Here is a 22,779-nt window from a genome sequence, read left to right as displayed (position 1 = left end):
TCAACCATTTCAGAGTAATTTCGCTTTTTATCGATTTTGAAAGATATCACGTCCTGGCGTCGGAAAATCGTGATATCTTTTAATCTAAACATTTCTCTTAAAATCTATAAGCACCGTTGAAATCCCCGTTAATTTTTAGAGAGAATCAAAATCATAATTCCATTGAAATTTTTTAATTTAATTTAATGCCCATTTAGTATGTAATGCTTAAGAAGTTTACAAACAGCTAGAAGGTCAAGGAAGAAAGACCCAAACGTTTTGCCACCTTCATCTTCTTATTGAAAAATTAACGGGGATTTCAACGGTGCTTATAGATTTTAAGAGAAATGTTTAGATTAAAAGATATCACGATTTTCCGACGCCAGGACGTGATATCTTTCAAAATCGATAAAAAGCGAAATTACTCTGAAATGGTTGAGAATCGGACCATGGTCAATATGAACTTTTTTGTTCATTTTAGGGTCAAGAATCTACTGGTGAAGTTTGTAGCACGAGTAGCAAGTCACTCTCAAACATTAGCAATCCTTGAACCACCATTTTTTCTCTTTTTGTCATCAACATCTTGGTCTCACAACCACTAAATAAGAAAATGACGAGTGCGTTGGAAGCGTTATTAAATCAGGTAGTTTTCCTCAAATTTGCTGCCTTCTGAGACTAAAATTAGAAACTCTGGATTACTTTATACACTTTCCGATTTACACAATTTTCCACTCTTTTTGTAGTTCTGGCTGAAATAAAACACAAAAAATTAGCCCAAACATTTTGCCACCGTCATCTTCTTATTGAAAAATTAACGGGAATTTCAACGGTGCTATTAGATTTTCAGAGAAATGTTTAGATTAAAAGATATCACGATTTTCCGACGCCAGGACGTGATATCTTTCAAAATCGATAAAAAGCGAAATTACTCTGAAATGGTTGAGAATCGGACCATGGACAATATGAACTTTTTTGTTCATTTTAGGGTGAAGAATCTACTGGAGAAGTTTGTAGCACGAGTAGCAATTCACCCTGTATAAAAAATACTTAAAAAAAGATAAACCTTCCATGGACGACGTATGTGCAGACGCAGCGGAAACTGGAACGCATAAAATTTGAATGTGAAAAATATGATCGAGCTCGAGAAGAAATAAATGTTAAATGAGGTGGTAAGCCACCTTCCAAAAAATACAGTAGCAAGCTACAAATAAATAATAAAATCGGAGTCAAGGTGCATTTACTCCGCTATTGTCGCCTTCTTTGATAGAGTTGAGGAGTGAGAATTTAAATAATAATATAATGAAACAAATAGAAATAATAAAAACCTAAACCGTTGCGGCCACCGACGTCCCCAATCGAGAAAAAAAATTGTAGGTGACTAAATTAAAATAAAACTTTTTTTTATTTAACGCTTAAATAATACAATTTTCTTACATTTTTTACTATAAAAATATTATATAGGCAATTAAAAATAACATAAACCACTTAACAGATTCAATTAATGATTATGCATAGGACCATATATTATAAAACAACTAATAAAAAATAACACCCAGTAAACAAAAAATCAACAAAATATAAACATAAATTTACTAGTTTTAGTGGTCGGCTTGACAAATTAATATATTTCAATTAATTAACGTTTTTAGTTGAGTAAAAATGGCGAAAAGGAGGGAAAATTCAAAAGGTGAGGTTGAGATGGGAAGTTAGTGTCCGCGGTCACGATAGCTCAAGTGGTAGAGCAGCGGCGTATCTAGCCGAAGAGCGTGAGTTCGAATCCTGCTCGTGACAGTGTCACTTTTTTATCTCACCTAAAAACCTTAATTAATTGAAATAAATATAACATAATAAAACAAATAACATATTAAAATATGTGTTATAAAATAAACAATTTAATAAAACTAGATTACAATTAATAAAAATAATTACATTATCGCAAAATTTATATAGTATAAAATAATAAAAGAAAAGTATAAAATTAATAGAATAAATGTATTATAGAGCACTGCCTATACATGATTTAACAAACTTGTTAAAATTAAGAATGTCTAAAAATATTACATATTTTCAACGTATAAAACTTATTAACTGAAGAAAAATAAAATTATACATTTTTGTAGTTACTTACTGTTGAGATAGATTAAATCTTATGAGCATCATCTTGTTCTTCATGGTCATCTTTGTCTCACTCACTGACGAGTTCAAAATCATCGTCAGATTCTAACATAGCACGAATTCCTTGATCGGTCATATTTTTCAAATGTTATACCATTTTAATTTTTTTCCCTTCATGAAGTTTGTTCTTTCTATAAAAGCAAAGGATTTCAAGTTAAACCAAGAAAGAATAAAACCTACTTTCTAATAAAATTAGATAAAACATTTAAAATAATTGAAAGTTTAAAAACCATAACTTTCATAAACAAAACAAATCAGTTATTTATAAAAGTATTTACAATGCTGTTTTATTTTTTCTATATTTTTTATATACATACATAATTATAAATGTATGATCTGACACAATTGAAAATTATGGCAACAATTGTTTATTGCCAACATAAACTTTAAAAAAAGCCCAACTCAATTTAGGATAAAACAGATAATAAAAACGGCAAAAAGACTATTTTTAAATTATTTTGAACCAATTTTTAAAGTTATTTGGGACTTTTTTAAAATGATTATTTGGAGGTCGTGAGATGCGGTCAGGTATGATGTAGGTTTTAGAAAAACATTTTCTTTATCGTGCTATGTTTCGATCTTTATTGAGATCATCTTCAGGACCTGGGATTTATAAACATTGATTAAATTTTAAAAATACATGTAGCGTGTGTAAAAAATATATCTATACAATGCTAGAAAATTTTAGATTAAAAAAGTTGAATTTATACAATGGTAGAAAATTTTAGATTAAAAAAGGAATTTATACAATGCTAATTTTCTAGCACTGTATAACTTCAATTCTTTTAATGTAAAATTTTCTTTTTAGAATTTTGAAACGTAGCAAAAAGGAGGGAAAATTCGGAAGGTTGGGTTGAGATGGGAAGTTAGTGTCCGAGTGAAACAAATGCACGATAAGTCAAGTGGTTAGAGCAGGGGCGTATTGAGCCGAAGGTCGTGGTTCGAATCCCGCTCGTGACACTATTTTTTTCATATCAACCAATACGTTACATAAAGATTAATTAATTGAAAGAAGTTATTTGGTCAATCGGGCCACGAAATATAATGGATTGAATCCATTGTTCGTTTCCGCTTGAGTCGTTAAATGATCGTCTAGTCCACATGCTCTACATATTCCGCCAAGGCAGGTTTGTCGTGTAGTATGAGTAGTCGTATTTTTTTTCACATCTTTAAAAAGATTACGTAAAGGTCTTTATGCAGTACTTCGTGATGTACCATGTCTCTCATCCGTGATTAAGCTTAATGTTATATTGTGTTGGATGCGCTTGATTTGCAAGATCCTAACAAGTCCCCAGATTGCCAGATAGGGCGCACAAGTGAAAAGTGGATAAGTTTTTCGTTTCTAGATTTAGAGGAGAACCATTAGAATGTTCGAGTTTTAATAAATGAATGCGAGTACGAATTCTTTTAGCTATAATCCCAATTGTCGGGTGAAGGTTAGGCGTTGCTGAAGGTTTATTCCAAGATAACGCGCAGAATCACCACAGGCTATTTGATTGTGGTTTAAGATTATGCTAGTGACTTGATATTGTATTTTCAAAGTGAAAGTTACCGTGGACGATTTTTTGGGATTTGTAGCAACTCGAAAACGGTCGTTCCATGATTGGATTTCATCCAGGTGGAAATTGCAGGTTGTGAATTGTTAATCCACACACTTTCCTTGACAAGATGGACTGATCATCTGCGAACAAGGCTAAGCTTGTGTTTGGTGATATTGGTAGATCGTGGGCGTATATCAAGAGGAGTAATGGACCCAACACCTCCTTCTGAGACGGACGATTTTATCTTTTTGCTTATTGATTGTGCTCCGAACATCTTGCTTTCAGTGTACGATTTGTAATAAAGGATTGGACAATTCGGTAAAATGTGTCCGGTAGAAGTGGTTTCAATTCTTATATAAGCCCTGCCAAACACGATCAAACGCCCTTTAGGGGTCCAGGAAAAGTCCTTGACAGACTTCTTATTTCTCGTAGGTGTCTAGGATGTCTTGCACTACACTGTGAAGTTGTTATTTGCAAGAGTGTAGGGGCGAAATCCAAATTACAATCACACTGTCAATCAATTTACAATCACACTGTTTAAATACGGCATCGATTTTGGTAGCATAAGCCTTTCAATTTTTTTTTTATAACATTCGAAGAAGGCAGATCGGCCTATAGGCTACCAGGGTCGTTTGGTGGTTTCTGCGGTTTCGGTAGCATCGCTATTTCGGCCTGCTTCCATTTCCTTGGAAAAAGTGTGGTTCTTAACGTAGATTTACCTGAGTTGAACTAAGGATCTTCTCGGCATACGTTTTACCTCTCACATTTATCACAAAGAAAACCTTACTTCCTGCAAAGCGTCCCACAAAATGAGAAGGTTCCAAAGGTCCAGAAATGGACATATTAGAGAAAACCAACGATTGTAAATAAAGCGTTAAATTTTTTTTTTAAAAGGAGTAATTGAGTGAGTGTGTGACTTTGTGCAGTAAATTAAAAACATAGGCTCAAAAAATTGTTAGAGATTGAGTATGGGAAAAAGCAGGGCGAGGTAGAAAAACAAGTTCTCGCCCTCTCGCCCTCTCTCCCTCTCGCCCACTATCCCTCTCTCCCTCTCACCCTCTCACCCTCACTCCCTCTCTCCCTCTCACCCTCTCTCCCTCTCGCCCTCTCTCCCTGTCACCCTCTCTCCCTGTTACCCTCTCTCCCTGTCGCCCTCTCTCCCTCTCACCTCTCGCCCTCTATCCCTGTCGCCCTCTCTCCCTCTCGCCCTCACTCTCTCTCGCCCTCTGTTCCTCTCTCCCTTTCACTCTCTCTCCCTCTCTCCCTCCCTCTCTCTCTCTCTCTCTCTCTCTCTCTCTCTCTCTCTCTCTCTCTCTCTCTCTCAGAGGGGGAAAAAAAAGAAAGATTGTTAGCGATTGAGTGTGGGAAAAAAGCAGGGGGAGGTAGAAAAAAGAGTTCTCTCCCTCTCACCCTCTTGCCCTCTCTCCCTATCGCCCTCTCACCCTCTCTCCCTGTCTCCCTCTCTCCCTCTCACCTCTCGCCCTCTATCCCTCTCTCCTTCTCTCCCTTTCACTCTCTCTCCCTCTCACCCTCCCCTCTCTCTCTCTCTCTCTCTCTCTCTCTCTCTCTCTCTCTCTCTCTCTCTCTCTCTCTCTCTCTCTCTCTCTCTCTAACTCTTTAACTAATATTACTTTCTATTACTAGTTGGATAAATGGTCTTCTATTCAAATCCGACGATTAAGATTATTACTCGTTTTTTGTTTTTTGTGTGAGCCATTTGAATGTTAAACAGCTTGGTAACTTTGGTCAAATAACGGCCGATCATGTCGAATTACAAGTAGGGCCGCTCTTTAGCAGTTAATTAAGCCTTAGAAGAAAGTGAAAGTAAATTAAAAAAGCGAAATAATTCTCATGATCTTTCCCACTCGGATCTTCCTCCCCTCGGAAGGATAAATGCAAACAAGACGCCTTTTGGAGAAATCTTCTTATGCAGAGGTGAAGTAACAAGGCCGGCGAAGGTTGGCGGAAATTCGATGCCGCGTTAAAGGACGGCCTGCAATTTTTACTCTTGCGTAATAAACGCTACTGGGCTGATTTTATTATTATTTTTGTTTTCGGGATTCGGAATTGGCCGCTTAGCATGCGACTAGTTCACGCACCGTACTACAAGTGCAATTAAGCAGATTATCTCAAGTGATGACGGCGTTTGTTCTTCCTATCTTTACAACGGCTGTTAACCTCATGAAAAATAAATATTCAAAATGGAAATTACTTTACACCCAACACCCACTCTATCTTAACAGACATTTTCTTCCTTTGGTAATATCCCTTGACTGTCTTCCACAATTCCGTGGCGTAAAACCACGACGCCAGACCAAAAAAGCCATGTAGGTCGACTTCCCGTGTAATTTATATAATTTAAACAAACAGCCGCAATCGCCTTTGCTCAATGTCCGAATCTCATCTTTTACTTTTTAAAGAGAGTGCTTCAAATAGAACCACGCGTTAAACAAAATATGAACGTTCTAGATTATCAAGTCAATAATGATGAATAATTTAAGAAGATTTATTTGGCACAGAGTAAAATATCTATACAAAATATTAAAACCAAACAGAAATTTTCAAATATTGCAAATTACTTTCTAAATTGTTGTGTAAACAGGAGAAAAGACGATTATATTTCTTGCCGGTGATTATATCATTATCATTCTAAACTGGAAAAACTGCTTAAAATTTCAAAATAATTTACAAAATACCAACATACGAGTGATTATACTTTGAAATTATTATTAAAAAAATAGACAATAAATAATAGATAAATATTACACAAATAAATAAAGCACTCACATACACAAACACCACACTTAGGTGGTGTGTATATATCTATAATCAAACATGTTAATGAAAAAATTTGATTTGAATTTAAAGAGATTTAACATAAAACTAAAAAGGTCATTTTGAAGTAAAAAGGGTTACTTTAATGTTAAAACAGTTTAATTTGAAATTAAAAAAGTTGGTTTAAGGTTACAAGGGTTTATTTAAAATTAAAGTTGGTTAATTTGAAGTTTAAAAGGGTTAATTTAACGCTAAAAATGGATTAATTTGAAATCAAAAAGTTAATTTGAAGTTTAAAAAGGTTTACCATGGTATTAAGAAAAGTTTATTCAAAAATAAAAAGGTTTAATTTGAAGTTTAAAACGGTTAATTTAAAGTTCAAAATGGTTTAGTTTGAAAACTAGAAGGTTAATTAGAAGTTAAAAACGTTTAATTTTAAAACAAAAAAGTTTCGTTTGAAGTTAAAAAGGTTTAACTTGAAATTAAAAAAAGTTCATTCAAAAATAAAAATAGTTAATTTGAAATTGAAATCTTTTTAGTTTAAAGTTAAAAATGGTTTATTTTGAAATTTAACTTGAAAAGGTTAATTTGAAATTAAAAAGTTCTAACTTTAAATTAAAAAGATTATTTGGAATTCCAAAATGGTTTAATTTGAAATCAAAAAGGTTTATTTAAAGTTAAAGAGTTTTAACTTAAAACTAAAAAGGGTTAATATGGATTAAGACGGATTAGTTTAATGTTAAACAGGTTTAATTTGAAATTAAAAAGGTTTAACTTTAAATTTAAAAGTTTATTTTAAATTGCAATATGCGTTAATTTGAAATCAAAAAATTAATTTGAAGTTAATGAGTTTTAATTTAAAATTAAAAAGGGTTCACGTGAAGTTAAGAAGGGTTAGTTAAAAGTTAAACAGGTTTAATTTGAAATTAAAAAGGTTTAACTTTAAATTAAAAAGGGTATTTTGAATTCCAAAATGGGTTAATTTGAAATCAAAAAGGTTTATTTCAAGTTAAAGAGTTTTAATTTAAAATTAAAAAGGGTTAATGTGAAGTTAAGAAGGGTTAGTTAAAAGTTCAACAGGTTTAATTTGAAATTTAAAAGGTTTAACTTTAAATTAAAAAGGGGTTTTTGAATTCCAAAATGGGTTAATTTGAAATCAAAAAGGTTCATTTGAAGTTAAAGAATTTCAATTTAAAATTAAAAAGGGTTAGTTAAAAGTTAAACAGGTTTAATTTGAAATTAAAAAAATTTAACTTTATATTAAAAAGGTTATTTTGAATTCCTAAATGCGTTAATTTGAAAGCAAAAAATTATTTTAAGTTAAAGAGGCTTAATGTAAACTGAAAAAGGATTGATCTGAAGTTAAAAGCAGTTAGTTTAAGTTAAGCAGATTTAATTTGAAATTAAAAAGGTTTAACTTTGGATTAATAAGGGTATTTTGAATTCCAAAATGCGTTAATTTGAAATCAAAAAGTTAATGTGAAGGTAAAGAGGTTTAATTTCAAATTAAAAAGGGTTAATGTGAAGTTAGAATGGGATAGTTTAAACTTAAACAGGTTTAATTTGTAATTAAAAAGGTTTAACTTTAATTTAGAAAGATTATTTCGAATTTCAAAATGGGTTAATTTGAAATCAAAAAAGTTCGTTTGATGTTAAAGGGTTTAATTTAAAAATGGTTAACATGAAGTTAAAATGGGTTAGTCTAAAGTTAAACAGGTTTAATTTGAAATGGAAAAGGCTAATTTGAGGTTAAAAAGGTATATCGATGGACAGAAGTTATATTTTCTGAAGTTCAAACATTGTCTGTGTGTGTGTATGTGTGAGGTGTTCAACGTGAGGAGATAAATGCTAAGTTGCTATTTTAAAGAGAGTTGATATATTTTTTGGATATATACATATATATAGTAAGGTAGATAGAGAAATAGTGAGTTATCAGGTACATAGTATAACTAAACAATATTGACCATAATTTATTAAAGTATACATATTTTTTAGATATTTTTTGCGAAATGGTCGCAAAAGGCCACAAATTAATTAAGAACAACTGACGCGTTGTAATTTTGATATGTGATTGAGGTCAATAATGATTCTGCCGCGCCCATCCAGACATCCTTGTCCCCGTGGGCAGCGGATTGACGCTCCTCCGCGATAACCAGGAAGCAACAATGGGCCAGCAGACTGCAACCTTCATAAGCCCATTTTTTTGTCTCTCAGAATCTGAAAAAAATAAAGAAAAGATTTGTGTCAATTGAAATTAACCAATCTATTGTTCGTATATTTTCCTGTGTATTTTATGCTTGGTGCTGATAAACAAAGTAGGGCGTCCGAAAATAGGGTGTGTTTCGATTAGCCGTTGAATAAAGGTCGCCGCAGAAATTTGTTCGGCTGACATTTAACCAGAAAGTTAAAGAATCAAACTGAACCAAATCCAACTGGTCGAGACCCACAAAAACCAGCTACTTATCTTGGCCTTTTCAAGTAGTAAAGATGTTCCTCGATGTAGTCACAAGTATTGCGACATGAACGGACCTCCGGAAGCTTTCGGTTATCCAATCCGTAATAGGTCAAATTTTGTTTTTTCTTTCACACATGTAAAAATGCCGTCTTTCCTCTTTTTAAGACCCCCAAGTCGTTGATTGACTCATCACTAATCGGTTGAGAAAGAAAGCCTGTTCAATTCACGATCTGAAAGTCGTCTGGAAAACTGAAATTTTCATACAACCGGTCGGTAAAAGTCCAGAAAACATAAATCTGCAGTTTTATTATCCTTTTCAAGGTAGAGTTAAATGAAAGCGTGTTTTTTTAATTAACAAATGCTATTCATTGAAATAACATACTTCCAGCAATAATAGTAATTTGGCCGTCATTAATCAACTTTTACAACATAATATCTGAACATGAACTCTTTCTTTCGTACCTTATCCAAATTACGGTTTTCTTAAACAACTGTTTCAAATTTTTACAATTACTTTGTCATTTCATTATTTCATGTTTTATTTATTTAAACTGTTACATACTCACAGACTTTACTTACATTTTAAACCAAATATACAATTAGTCATTTCAAAATGTGACATAAATACTATTTATTTTGTTTAAAATAGGGAAACAAAATAAAAGACTGTTTAATTAATTATTAATTAAAAATATACCGCTCATAAAAGGACCACAAACCACATCGCCCTTGGCTCCATCAAGTCAATTGCTAACCATAAACCATGTATACATGAAATAAATAACAAACTTAAAAGGGGACAATAATAATAATAATTTCAATTAATTATTCTTTTTATGTAATGTCTAGGTTGAGACAAAAAGTCACGAGCGGGATTCGAACCCACGACCATCGGCTCAATACGCCGCTGCTCCAACCACTTGAGCTATCGTGACTTCGATCCTCTCGGACGTCAACTCTCCATCTCAACCTAAAACCGTTCGAATTTTCTCTCTTTTTGCCATTTTAAAATTTTTTACTCAACCAAGACCTCGAATAAAAATAATAATTAATTGAAAGAAGTAACTTGGTCAATTGACCACTAAAATATAAATGGAATAATAATAATACTAAGATTTGATTGTTACCGATCTTTTTTGTCTACCTATCCTCTCCTGGTCGGTCTGTGAGACGCGTTTCGTCATTTCATTCTGTATTCTGTATTGGGTCTCAGAAAGGGAAAATTTTTGATGGCAAAATTCTATTTCATTTTCCTATTTGTTTGGCCTAAGCGATCGTTCCTGCCCATCAGTGCTTACCCGACGTCTAGGGTCACTTTTATGACCTCAGGAGGTTAATGGCTTCCAGTGTTTTCACTTTCTACCACTCCCCGAAGAAGTTCTGAATTCTCAGTTCGGTTGGCCGGCACCCTCCAGCTAAGATGCATCTCTACCTTCAAACCACGAACCAAACTTGCGGACTACTTGTAGGCACCAGTGGTTCTGTATTATTTGTAAGTTGAGTCTGATCAAGAGTGAATGCCCGAGGGTTCAGTATCACAAGAAACCCTTACCAACGCAGGGGGCGGAAAAAGGACTGGAAAAGAATGACCGTTAAAGTAATAAGTTGTACCTCCATCCTTGGTTACTCCCAGAGTGCTGATGAAAGGCATTGTCTGGTCCCATATGAAAGTACCCTTGGTATGTAAAATACCGAAAAACAAACCCAGCGGGGCAAAGCAGACCAAAATGATCAGTAATTAGTTAACCAAAACTTTCATCATTTACATGCAGAAATGTCACAATAATACTTATCACTATCAGACACCCAGCTTTAAAGGTTCTGGAAGCCTACGAGATCAACTCAAAACTAGTCTGGAACTGCCTAAAACCTTAAATTACGAGGATTTACAAATAACTGCCGCCAAGGTTTGTCGCCGTTTGTGAGTGATTTTCATGCAACGAGGCAGCAGACACCCAAACAAAAAAAGAAGCCTGGGAACAACACATCGGCCCAAATCCGTCTGTGCCTTTTGTTTTGCCGCTCCTAAGCCATATCTGGCTCTTTGCAGCTTCTTGGCTTGCGCTGCTATATAGCTTTTTGTATTATAGACGGAAGCTATTATCTTTCATTTGTCTGTTAGACGGTTGCATCTCTACTCCACCTGGCGAGCTCTTTGTCACAGTTTAGTTTACTTCGTCCGGGATGGGCCTCGCGGAGGCGGCTCGCTCGGGATGTTCAGGTGGAGGAGGTATAGGCTTGTCTGATTTCTTATATTATGTCGGTCATCCTTTCTGTCTCATAACGCTTTTCCACATCTTTTGTTTTGCGTTAAGTCCCGCCCGAGTTGCGATCGCTGCTCTTAAGGCGTACATGGTCGCCGTCTGCTCATTTATCTCGAAGAGCCGGCGTACACGGGGAACGACGTGGATTTCACAACTGAGCAAGACGTGTCCCGCCGTTTCTTCTTCTCCACAGGCGCACATTGGGTTTGAGTCTGAAGATCGGCCCAAATCCATTTTGTTTCATAAATTATACTCTAATTTAAAAAAAAATAACATGGGAGGTCGCTTCTCCGTCGGAGGTGTCCAATGTGGGGGTCCTCGCTGTTCAGGTCCTGTATATGAGTCCTTCACAGCGTTGGACGGTAGCTCCTCTCTTCTACTCCACCTCTTGGCCCTTTCCGTGGTTCCTTCTCCATGCCGGGGTCAGTCTCGGTCCGGTAGCAGTCTCGGCCACTCATTGGACGGCTCCTGTCTGATAGGTAGCATAAGGCATTTGTCCCTGTCCATATGACTGCAATAGCCAACGAAGAGCGCAGAGCGATCAGTGGCATGGTGAGGAGCACCCTCGGGAGGTTTGATACACCGAGATTAGGGAGCGTTCTCTTGGTACGCTCCGGAACTGCCCCCCGCGCTCCGATCCCTATCCCTTTGGCCACAAAATCTTCTAGCACCACTCTCGGAGCCCGTCACGAAGAACCATGTACTTCTCTTTCTTTGCCTCGACGATGTGGCTCAATGCGTCACTAGTTTCATATGCCACTGCAAGATCTAGTAATGTACTTCAACTTGATTAGTGGCGACTATGTCCGGTCGCAGCGTTGGCCCATCGTCAGTTCTTAAGGGGAGCTCGACACTGACTATACCCGGAAGCACGGAGGCAAGGACCTCGACGCATTCATCGTATCTCTTTATTTTCTTTACGCTATGGGCATGTGGACAGCACAAGGGAGAGCGATTCGTTGCCAGCCACACTCTCCTACATTCGGCTGGCAAACTATTGACTGCTCTCCTCATTGCCTCCCTCGTTTGATTCTTAGGTGGAGTGGAAAAAAAGAAAATTAAAAATACTAAGTAGGCCATGAAAATCGCAACCAAACCAATGGCAGAAAGAAGAACTCAACGAAAAGGATTAAATACGCTAACTTACGCCAGAAAAATGCCACTTAAAAAACCAAACTATTAATATATGACAATGTCGATTATGTCTAAAAGAGACAGAGAAAGCAGAGCATTTTGGTTTTTACACGACTAGCCAGCGGCAAGAGTTCTTTCAGGCTAGCACAGCTGTTATCCTGTCTTGTTTTTACATTTCCATTAGCAACTCTACACCCGTTCTTTGTAAGAGTCGGTCTCCCTTTTGATTCGGAATGCAAACTATGTTCGAAATCCTTAGCCTGTCCCACGGCACTCGGCGGAGAAAAAGGTGAAAATCCCAGTGTCGAGTTTGGAGGCCGGCTATTGTTCAAGATCGAATCGCAAAAAGCCAAACGGTATCTCCCAGCCAGGATCGCGATACGACCTTAAAACAACGCGATTTAACATTGGGTAGGATGTGTTTCGTGCTATTTTCGAGGTGTGTTCTACAGCGAAAATCGTTCAAGGGTATTCGACTCTACTCTCTTTTGATTGAATTTTGTAATATTGACACCAAGGAAAAGTATCATTTGGAATGAAAATGACGATTAGTTTCTATTTCGAATCATTCATCATGTAGAAACCGCAGGGAGGTCAATTAGGACAGACCAAATTTAGAAAGTGTATTATCGTTTATTATTCTCATGAAAATAATGATCTTGGCAAGCTGTCATTAATTGGATTCGCCTATTATAGAATATATCCAGGAAAAATCAAGTCGGCTTTTGATCGACCGAGCTTAGATATACAAGAAAATTCGAAAAACGAAAAGTCTCCTCTTTTCTTTCTTTCACGAACTTGCTATATGGGGAAAATTTCTTGATTTTTGAGCCAAATTTAAAGTTCCTCACTTTATGGTAATGTCACTAGTTTCGTGGTCCGCTTGACCAATTAATATCTTTCAATTAATTAAGGTTTTTAGTTGAGATTGAAAAGTCAGTGTCACGAGCGGGATTCGAACCCACGACCTTCGGCTAGATACGCCGCCGCTCTACCACTTGAGCTATCGTGATTTCGATCCTTAAAAAATGGCAAAAAAAAGGAGGGAAAATACAAAAGGTGGAGTTGAGATGGGAAGTTAGTGTCCGAGTGGATCGAGGTCACGATAGCTCAAGTGGTAGAGCAGCGGCGTATCTAGCCGAAGATCGTGGGTTCGAATCCCGCTCGTGACACTCACCTTTTTATCTCAACCAAAAACCTTAATTAATTTATAGTTAATAATTATCAAACTAAACAAAAATGTAGGGATGTGAAAATAATGATGTTTTTCGGACAATAGAGAGCATTGTAGCGAATTTGACAATTTATAAGACAATTTAAACATTATTTCTTCTAAAAAAATTCCAACTAATAATAAATAATCAGATTTCCTTTAAGCTTAACAATTTCACAAAAAAGAACGTGGAAATATTGCAAATAATTGAACGTTACAGTGTACAAGGTCGTACAACTCTTATTTGCCACGCTAGAGGTTCAGGGTTCGAATCTCGGCTCATCAAAGAATGATATAAAGGAAATCCAAATTTTTCTGACCCTTCATTCACGCCACCCAATATATAGTAGGATGTTAAGTCAATTTTTTGAATTGGAATTATTCACAGTGCGTTTAATGTTGAAAATAAAAGTACATAGGACGTTTGCAAATCAAAGTCCCAATTAAAGACCCGATCAAATAAGGTTTGATTTTTAAAAATTTGCTTTAATCTATGGTACTTCACTCCCATATAATTTTTAATTTATTTTAAGTTTACGCCTTCCTGACCTTAAATCATGATCTAAGGGGGAGGAGAAAATGTCTGATTTGTTATCGACAAAATAATGTTTAATAAGGCAATTTGTATTATTTATTACTTTATTATTATTTATTATTTCTTATAAGATTTTGATGGGAAAATCCCAATAGAAGATTTTATCGAAGGCCTGCTTAATTCTACGGTCAATTGACCTTTAGGCCAACCGAATATCCAGTCATCGCCATCAATGACTTTTCTCAATCCTTTGATGGAATTGTTTAAAGTAACTCAGCGGTTTGTAGTATTAAAAATAGTCGAACCCCGTGATTGGATCGTTATCGAAGAAAATATTTATTACTTATCTTTCTAAAAATGGATTCTTAATAAGTTCAAAACCTGGTAGAAAAATATCTCAGGCATGAAGCACGCGAAGAGATTCATAGAAGGGAAGGCGATTTACAAAGGACTTACCGGAAGGTAACCACAAAAGAAATATGATAGAATTATATCCAGATTATCAACTTATCTTTACAGATGGGTCTCTGTTGTATGGCAATTTGGGATGTGCTTTTTATGTTTCCAATAAAGTATACAAGGAACAATACGTCCTTCCAAATCAAATCACCTTGTTCTCAGCTGAACTTACCGCAATAGACAAAGCTTTGGATTATATCAAAAAGCAGAATGAAACTAAATTTTGCATACTTGCAGATTGCAGAAGCGCCTTAGTTGGTATTACCAACTTATCCCCAAACTATATAGGCAGTAATTACATTTTAACAGAGGTGAGAAAAAAACGTTTTGACCTTAAAGTCGCAGGGAAAATTGTGAAATTAAGATGGATTAAGAGCCATGCAGGGATCAAAAAGAACGAGTTTGTAGATGCTTTGTCTAAAGAGGCCACAACATCCGGCATACGTTACGACATAAAAATTCCAAAATCTGACGCAAAAAATTATGTGCATAAATTATGTTTAGAACTTTGGAAGAAAGAATACAATTCAGTCCATACCGGAAGCTATTACCGGTCATTATACCCTACTCTTAAGTCGAAACCGTGGTTTTCAGAATTTGTTAGGCCCAAGGATTATCATACGACTGTTTTCAGGTTAAAGACGAATCATGGCCTTTGGGGAAGTTATTTGTCTAGGATCGGGTTACAGACATCTCCCAACTGCCCAACTTATGACTGCCCATCATCAAACCCTGGAAAAAAAAATAGGATTCCGGTTGGACTCCTGATAGAGCACTGCCGCCTAAAAGGGCACATTCACCGGTAGGTGTACGACAAAGAAGAAACAAAGTGCAGATAATGCCAGGAATAAAAGCAGTCCGCAGAACATTGCTTCCCATATGTTCGGTTGTCCTAAAAAGGATAATGAGGACTTTAACGTCTGCACCTGGCCTATTCGGCCTTATCGGACGTTTTGATTTACAAGCTGAGAGCTGACGCACCTCCGCATACGACAGAATGGTGTTACTGCAAGACAACTTCGCTCTCCGCTTTCCCATTCCGAGTGGTCGGGTCCGCATTAAGCATCGAACCGTATGCCGCGCGCAAAGGGCTACCTAACCCGAAATACATCAGCCTGGTCTCCCGCGCACTCCCTAGATAGAGAAGGCCAGTCTACCTCCCAGAGTAGTGGGTCTTCCCTAGGGTAGAAACTACCGGATCCGCATCGGCCGCGGTTTATTTAAAGTGGAATTGCTATCCACCCCCTAGAGAAGACCGCCTACGGGAAAAGCCTCCAATCGAGCTCAGCCTACACCTTTGTACAAAGCATACTCGAGTAGGGGCAACGATTCACTAACCGTTCCCATCCACCACTACTCACGCATTCGAGGGACTTTTCAGCATAATCATAGCGGCCTCAACGCATATACGCTGCCGTCCATGCCGACCCGAGTACTGCTTGTGCTTTAGAAAGGTTGCAAAGCCCTCAGGGCTACACCATAATTTTGCGCCAGGACACCCCCCTTGTAACCATGGGTTGGAGGGGTCACAGGAAACAATGAAGGAACCTGGAGTGAGAAAGGATGAGGTACCCTTTCTTGGGCCCCAAGCCTTAACCACATTGTACCACCCGTCGTCGAGGAGTCCGCAGAAAAAATTCTATGTTTTTGTGAAGGTCTAGGTAAGTGCAGAGTCTTGCACTAGGAAAGGAAATGCTGCAAGATCTTACACTAAGTAGCCGCTGACAAGGCAATGAAAGTTGATTAACATCATGAAGCAAACCAATTTATAAAATTAGAGAAGCACACTAGAATTACACATGTTGACTTTGTGGCCACCTCTTCTATCTTTATTATCTACTGCTCATTTTTTGTTGTAACTCATTAAATTTCGTGGCCCGATTGAACAAATAACTTCTTTCAATTAATTATTCTTTATGGTATTGGTTTAGATGAAAAAGCCAGTGTCACGAGCGGGATTCGAACCCTCGACCTTCGGCTAAATACGCCGCTGCTCTACCACTTGAGCTATCATGACTTCGATCCACTCGGACACCAACTCCCCACCCCAACCCACAGCCCTTCGAATTTTCCCTCCTTTTTGCCATTTTTCAAACGTCGTGTAATCAGGATTCGATTCTCAGCGACATATGAAGTAGCCACGGGGAGCTGTTGAAGTTATATTTCGTTTTACTTAATAAATCCATTATATTTAGTGGTATATTGACCAAATTACTTCTTTCAATTAATTAATCTTTATGTAAGGTATTTTGTTATAACCTTATTAGGTTATTACAATTTATAACATAGAGGTTATCTGTGTATGTAATTATTTTTTAAAATAAATTGTTCTATTTTTTTTACTGATCACGGCAAAACAATGAGCGTAGAAAAAAATCCGATTCAATTACGAAGACTTTCATAAATCTTATTTCGACTAGAAGTAGTTTAATTTTTTGAGAGTGACAGAAGGCGGAAGAACAGAAACAGGAAGTGTTTCCAAACTACCCCGGTTTCAATAAGCCTTTTTCTCTTACCGGATTGTCCATTTACTTGTTCCCGATACTAGACGAAGTACTGTAAACATTTTAAACTAGGCTTCTGAGACGATGACGTAAGAATATTTTATTGGTGTTGCGGCATCGACGTAGGATGATGGGCTTATCGAAATTCCCTTTTATCTACACAATCCCGTTTCCCTTTCGGCAAGAATTTGGGTCAAGTTCTGTTGGTAAATGTCTTTTCTATCCCTTTTAAGCTAAACCACAATGCTTTCAAAAGCAGTTATTAGGAAACAATTTCAAATTGCGCTATCCTTTATTGTAAGAATCAACATACCATTACTTATGGTTAGAGATGGTTATGGTTACTTACGGCTATAACCATTACTTATAATTTAATAATAAAGAGTCGTCCAAAAAGCGAAGTTGTCACATTTCTCAATCTGTTTTATCGGATTTTCAAAATTTTAAAGTATCACAAAAAATTGCTTAAGCGTACCAATGCATAGGCACAAAATTTAAAACTATTTGTTGAAAAATTAAAAAAAAAAAACAGTCTGCTTTGTTGCCTTTTGAAAACACTACTTTTTGTTTATTGGTGCTAACAGTACACACCAGTACTGTTGAATATCTATATAATATAAAAAATACTTTTATAACATAATAGTCGTAACAATAAATATATAATAACTAAATAATAATTTTACGGAATTTAAGTCGGACACTCTCTCTCTCTCTCTCTCTCTCTCTCTCTCTCTCTCTCTCTCTCTCTCTCTCTCTCTCTCTCTCTCTCTCTCTCTCTCCACATCTCCACTTTTTGCTCTCTCTTTCTTTCTACTCGTTCTCTTTTTCTCTCTCCCTCTTTTCCTTTTGTTTTCTCTCTCTTTCATTGTACTCTTTCTCTTTTTCTCTCTCACTATTTTCCTCTTTTTTGGTCCCTCTTTCTTTATACTCTTTCCCTTTTTCTCTCTCATTCTTTTCCTCTTTTTTGCTCTAGATAGATAGATGGAAAGATAGATAGATAGATAACATGCTTTATTTACATTAAAGAGAAGCATTACATATTATACAATATTAAAAGCAATTTACAGCATGGATGCTTATCCGTCTGCCGGAAGTTGGCTATTGTTTTTCAAGCGAGCGAAAAGTAAAAAATAAAAATAAACTATATAATAATGGTAATAATAGAAAACTATAAGTAAAAACGANTAACACGGACTCCAAAATCCAAGCTAGACGGGAGATCATCCAAGAATAAGGAAAAGAGTAAAGGGCTTAGGACACATCCTTGTCTCACACCACAAGATACCTCCTGATCCCCTGACCGCACTCTTAGTCTGTGAGAAAATTGCCTTCACGACCCTTATAAACTGACTAGATACTCCCAAATAACCGAGTTTCGGAAAGAGGGCTCTTCTATCAACACAACCGAAAGCCGCCCTGAAATCGACAAAGAAACTTCTTTAATTTTGAAAATGACAAATTAACAAGATTATGAAGAATGAATAAATTTTTTGCTCTCTCTTTCTTTCTACTCTTTCTCTTTTTTCCTCTCACTCTTTTCCTCATTTTGCTCTCTCTTTCTTTTTACTCTTTCTCTTTTTCTTTCTCACTCTTTTCCTATTTTTGGCTTTCTCTTTCTTTCTATTCTTTTTCTTTCTCTTTTCACTCTCTCTTTTCCTTTTTTTCTCTCTTTATTTTTACTCTTTCTCTTTTTCTTTCTCACTCTTTTCCCTTTTTTCTTTCTCTTTCTTTCTACACTTTCTCTTTTTCTTTTTCACACTTTTCCTCTTTTTTTCTTTCTCTTTCTTTCTATTCTCTTTTTCTTTCTCACTCTTTTCCTCTTTTTGCTCTCTCTTTTGTTTCTACTCTTTCTTTTTTCCTCTCTCAATCTCAAGAAAGTACATCGTTCATAAACGTCAAAGAATAAAAAATTACATTTTATAGTAATGAAGAATAATAAATTAAAACAATTACAAGTATAAGTTACAAAACTACTTACTTTTTCTGAATTTATCTGCCAAACTGACCATATTTGTCAATCTCACTGCCGTTTGGGTTTATTCAGATGAATCGATGAGTCGAGACGGATTAGAACTGAGTCACACCCGGTCCGCGTGTACTCGCTGTTTGTCTTCTCGGTTCTGGGTTAGAACAACCTTGGTATTTTTGTTTTTCCGGGCAACGCCAGCATTGAAATTATTGTGAAATCGCGATATTTCTCTGGGTCAACAGACACTTTGACCAATAATGCTCTTCTTTTCCCCTTTTTGGCCTATGTGATAATATCAATTTATGAAATAATTTTATTGGGGATTTACATTAAATAATTTTTTTAAATATGTCTATTATCATGGTCATCTTGTGTCTTATTCAAAAATTTAATTTAACGGAAAATCTTGGAAATTTATACCAGTTAGTCTTTTTGACTTTGACATTATGCAAATTTTTATATCGAACGTCTTTTTTAGTGTTTCAAGAATCCTTCTTTTATCCGCTAATGAGTCCTTGAAAAAAGGAATAAGGGAGCCGTGGGCAGACGTTAAGGTCCTGCCCACTAGTATTTATCGCCTTAAGGCGAATCATTCCATATCGGCTCGGATCGAGACCGATTTTCGTATTTTAAAATTCATCAGAGAGAATTAACGACACGCAAAAATAATAACGTAAATGAAAGTCACGTGGGTCGGGCTTTGCTCACTGCGAGACGTGACCAGCCTGGAGTAGGCGGAAGCGCTTTTCAATCGTGTTTATCTTGAGAAATCCCGATTCTACGATAAGTCAGCTCAACGACTTTAAAAGGGGTGAAGTTTTGTAATAACGGACGTCACAGCTTTAAAAAAAAATCAAATGTTGATTTAAGTCATAAACTTAGTGATGAGTACACTAGGCTAGTGATGACCTTATTTTGAAAGTGGTGCTCTTTAAATTAAGTTTGACAAGTAAACGAAAAAAAGTATTGCCGTAAATTATAAAAGATTGAAACTTACGAATACTTGGGAAGTTACCATAAAATAGACAAACTGATCCTACTTTAGTAGAAATATATAGAAGTAAACATTTTTGTGTTATCTAGTAGTTAAACTTTGGAAAATATTTTATTGGTTTTCGTTTGTTTCAGGTCTGTAGTGTTTGGGGCGCAAACGCGAAAATTGGTGGCTGGGATTCTTCGCCGAATACGCAGTACCACATCCAGACAGATGAAGGGCCGGAACGTTACTTCAGGTACCAGACGGTCAGTGGCCAGTACAGGAAGGAAAAGAGGCTCCAAGACGGCACCGTAGTCGGCACTTCCGGGTGGGTCGATGCCGAAGGCTTTCTCAGGCTACAGGACTACATCGCGGACGACAAAGGATACAGGATCGTTAGGACGAAGATGGTGAGGGTAGAGGCCCCTGCCCAGTCCGTCACGACTCCGCCCAAAAAGTATTCTTCTACATTACCTCCTATCTCTTTGAGCGATTACCTCAAGCAGAAGAATAAGGAAGAGAAATACGGCTCGACCCCTAAGCCCATCACACTCAGCGAGTATCTCAAAACGCCCCAAGTGGAAGTAAACAACAACGGCTACCCGAGCACGACCGCCTCTCCTCCATACTCCTCTTCGACCACCCCGGAATCGTATCCATCGACCACAGCGGAGCCGTACCATTCGACCACCCCAGGATATGTGAGGCCCGTCACCTTCCGTCCTTACTACAATCCCAATACGATAAGCTACGTCAAAAAACTCTATGATAGCGTCGGTGCCTCGAAGTACGAAGCTTCGGGTACGGAGAACGTGCCAAGGTTCAACGGCGTCGAGCTGACCCACAACGGATTCAGGTACTATCTCCCGAGGCACTACCACGAAGAGGAGAATCTCGACGGAGAGAGGAGAGCGGGCAGTTTTGGATACATCGACCCATTCGGCATCAGGAGGGTCATCTACTACAACACCTCCCCTGAGTCGGGGTTCGTCCACAGGAAAAACAACCGCTACGTCGGCTTCCAGTCGACGCCGTACGACCCGAGATACTGAGTGCCACCGATATACGACTCGAAACCAAACGAACTCGAGATAATTTATTTCTAGAGAGAGAGTAGTTTTTTCTTTTTTAAGCGACGAATGTGTGCCCAGAGACTTTGGTTCTAGCTTTAACAATGTGATAAACGCATATTTACAAGTGCGGATTTTATTTTTCTCAATGAACCCGGATTTGTCCGAAGCGTAGGATTTAGCCTTGCTTGTACGCCTGATATGGCCCACTCTTGAAAAAATACGCCCCGATCCATTTATTGTCAGATACCATGTGTGCCAACTATTATTCATTTATTTCAACGTGTCATTTTCAATCGACATGTACTGTAAATTTATAAATTTACATCTATTAGATTTTGCGCTTATTATTACTTATTTATTCATTAATTATAAAATGCTTTAGGAATTTTATATATTTATCGATCATTTTTGAAATTTACATATTTAAGTATGCAATACTGCTTTTTAGAAAAATTCCTAATTAACAAGCATGCTTCATAATTTATGCTTTGTAAACAATACATATTGGGATAAATATCTTTCAATATATTTCTCTTTATGCGGAATATTCTTATTGGAAAAATATTGTACGTTCAATTTTGCATATCATATTTGTTCGTTCAGGGCGTATTTATCTTATAGGTCCATCTGTAATTTTCATGTGGCTGGGACGATTCGTAACAACTTAACTACACTAGGTACCAAAAGAAAAGGGCCTTAACGAAATGAACGATTCCTAGTCCAAGTAACATTATTAACCTAGACTTAATTTAAGCGTGTTCCATCCTAAGGAAGTTGTCGGAAAACTTATTTAGCTGATAAGGTGATTGGTAATCAGAGCTCCAAAGGAGGGATAAGGTGCCATAAAGGACGACGTCAATCAATGTTCATTCCGCCATTTTTGGCAGAATGAACTATGGTTACATCGTCCTTGATCTTGTACAGAATATTTTTAAGCTACAATTTGTCAATAGGAAAACGAATAAACCCAACTTTTAAGTAGCAGTTATAGAAATATTGTAAGTTCATTAATTCCCCCCACAACAACAAGAAAATATTGAATTGTACTAATATCCTGTGACCTACTGTTACTCATTTAAATAAAAACAAATTTTAAACAATTTCCATTGTTTCTGCTTTCCCCGATTTCATATGTTTCAGGGCGTAATCCTTGAGGCGGATCCTTGAATTTAACGGATTAGGGCCTCCAGGGACGGAGTTTTGTTTACGCACAATGAACTGACGCTTTAATGCATTTTCCAAATTTACATACAATGTTGATATTTGTCCTAGTAATCATCGATTTTGAAGAGTAGGTTTGTTTGGTTTTTCGAAAAGTTGTCTCATTAAAAAAAAATCGAATAAAATTATCGTAATTTCAAATTGGCAGGTTTGATATTGAATAGCATACCTGAACAACTGATAGAACATAATTAAATCATAAACTAAACATGCCCTATAACATATTAAATAAAACTTTGATTTGTGTAATTTATTTCCCAAGTCATATGATCAAACAAAAATTATGGTGAATTTAAAGAATTGTTTTAATTGAAAAATAACATTATTGTTTAATTCCCTAGTTTCGTGGTCCGCTTGACAAATTAATATCTTTCAATTAATTAAGGTTTTTAGTAGCTCTACCACTTGAGCTATCTTGACCTCGAGCCACTCGGACAATAACTACCCATCTCAACCCCACCTTTCGAATTTGGAGGAGTGGATCGAGGTCACGATAGCTCAAGTGG

The 22,779-nt window shown here is 36.6% G+C and overlaps 1 protein-coding gene across 1 annotated transcript in view; it reads left to right on the top strand.

Annotated features, from left to right (window-relative positions):
• The window catches only part of LOC106669075, an 89,863-nt gene extending 67,709 nt beyond the window's left edge, over positions 1–22,154 (top strand). Inside the window, exon 2 of the mRNA XM_014398336.2 lies at positions 20,132–22,154. Coding sequence (XP_014253822.1) covers positions 20,132–21,031 — 900 coding nt within the window. The 3' untranslated portion in view covers positions 21,032–22,154. The remainder of the gene's footprint in view (positions 1–20,131) is intronic.
• The last annotated feature ends 625 nt before the right edge of the window (positions 22,155–22,779 follow it).

This window comes from Cimex lectularius, unplaced genomic scaffold (genome assembly GCF_000648675.2).
Source record: "Cimex lectularius strain Harlan isolate CLEC.00 unplaced genomic scaffold, Clec_2.1 scaffold183, whole genome shotgun sequence".
In the NCBI taxonomy this organism is placed as follows: domain Eukaryota; kingdom Metazoa; phylum Arthropoda; class Insecta; order Hemiptera; family Cimicidae; genus Cimex; species Cimex lectularius.
Note: the sequence above shows the minus strand (reverse complement) of the source record. Positions and strands in the feature narration are given on the sequence as shown.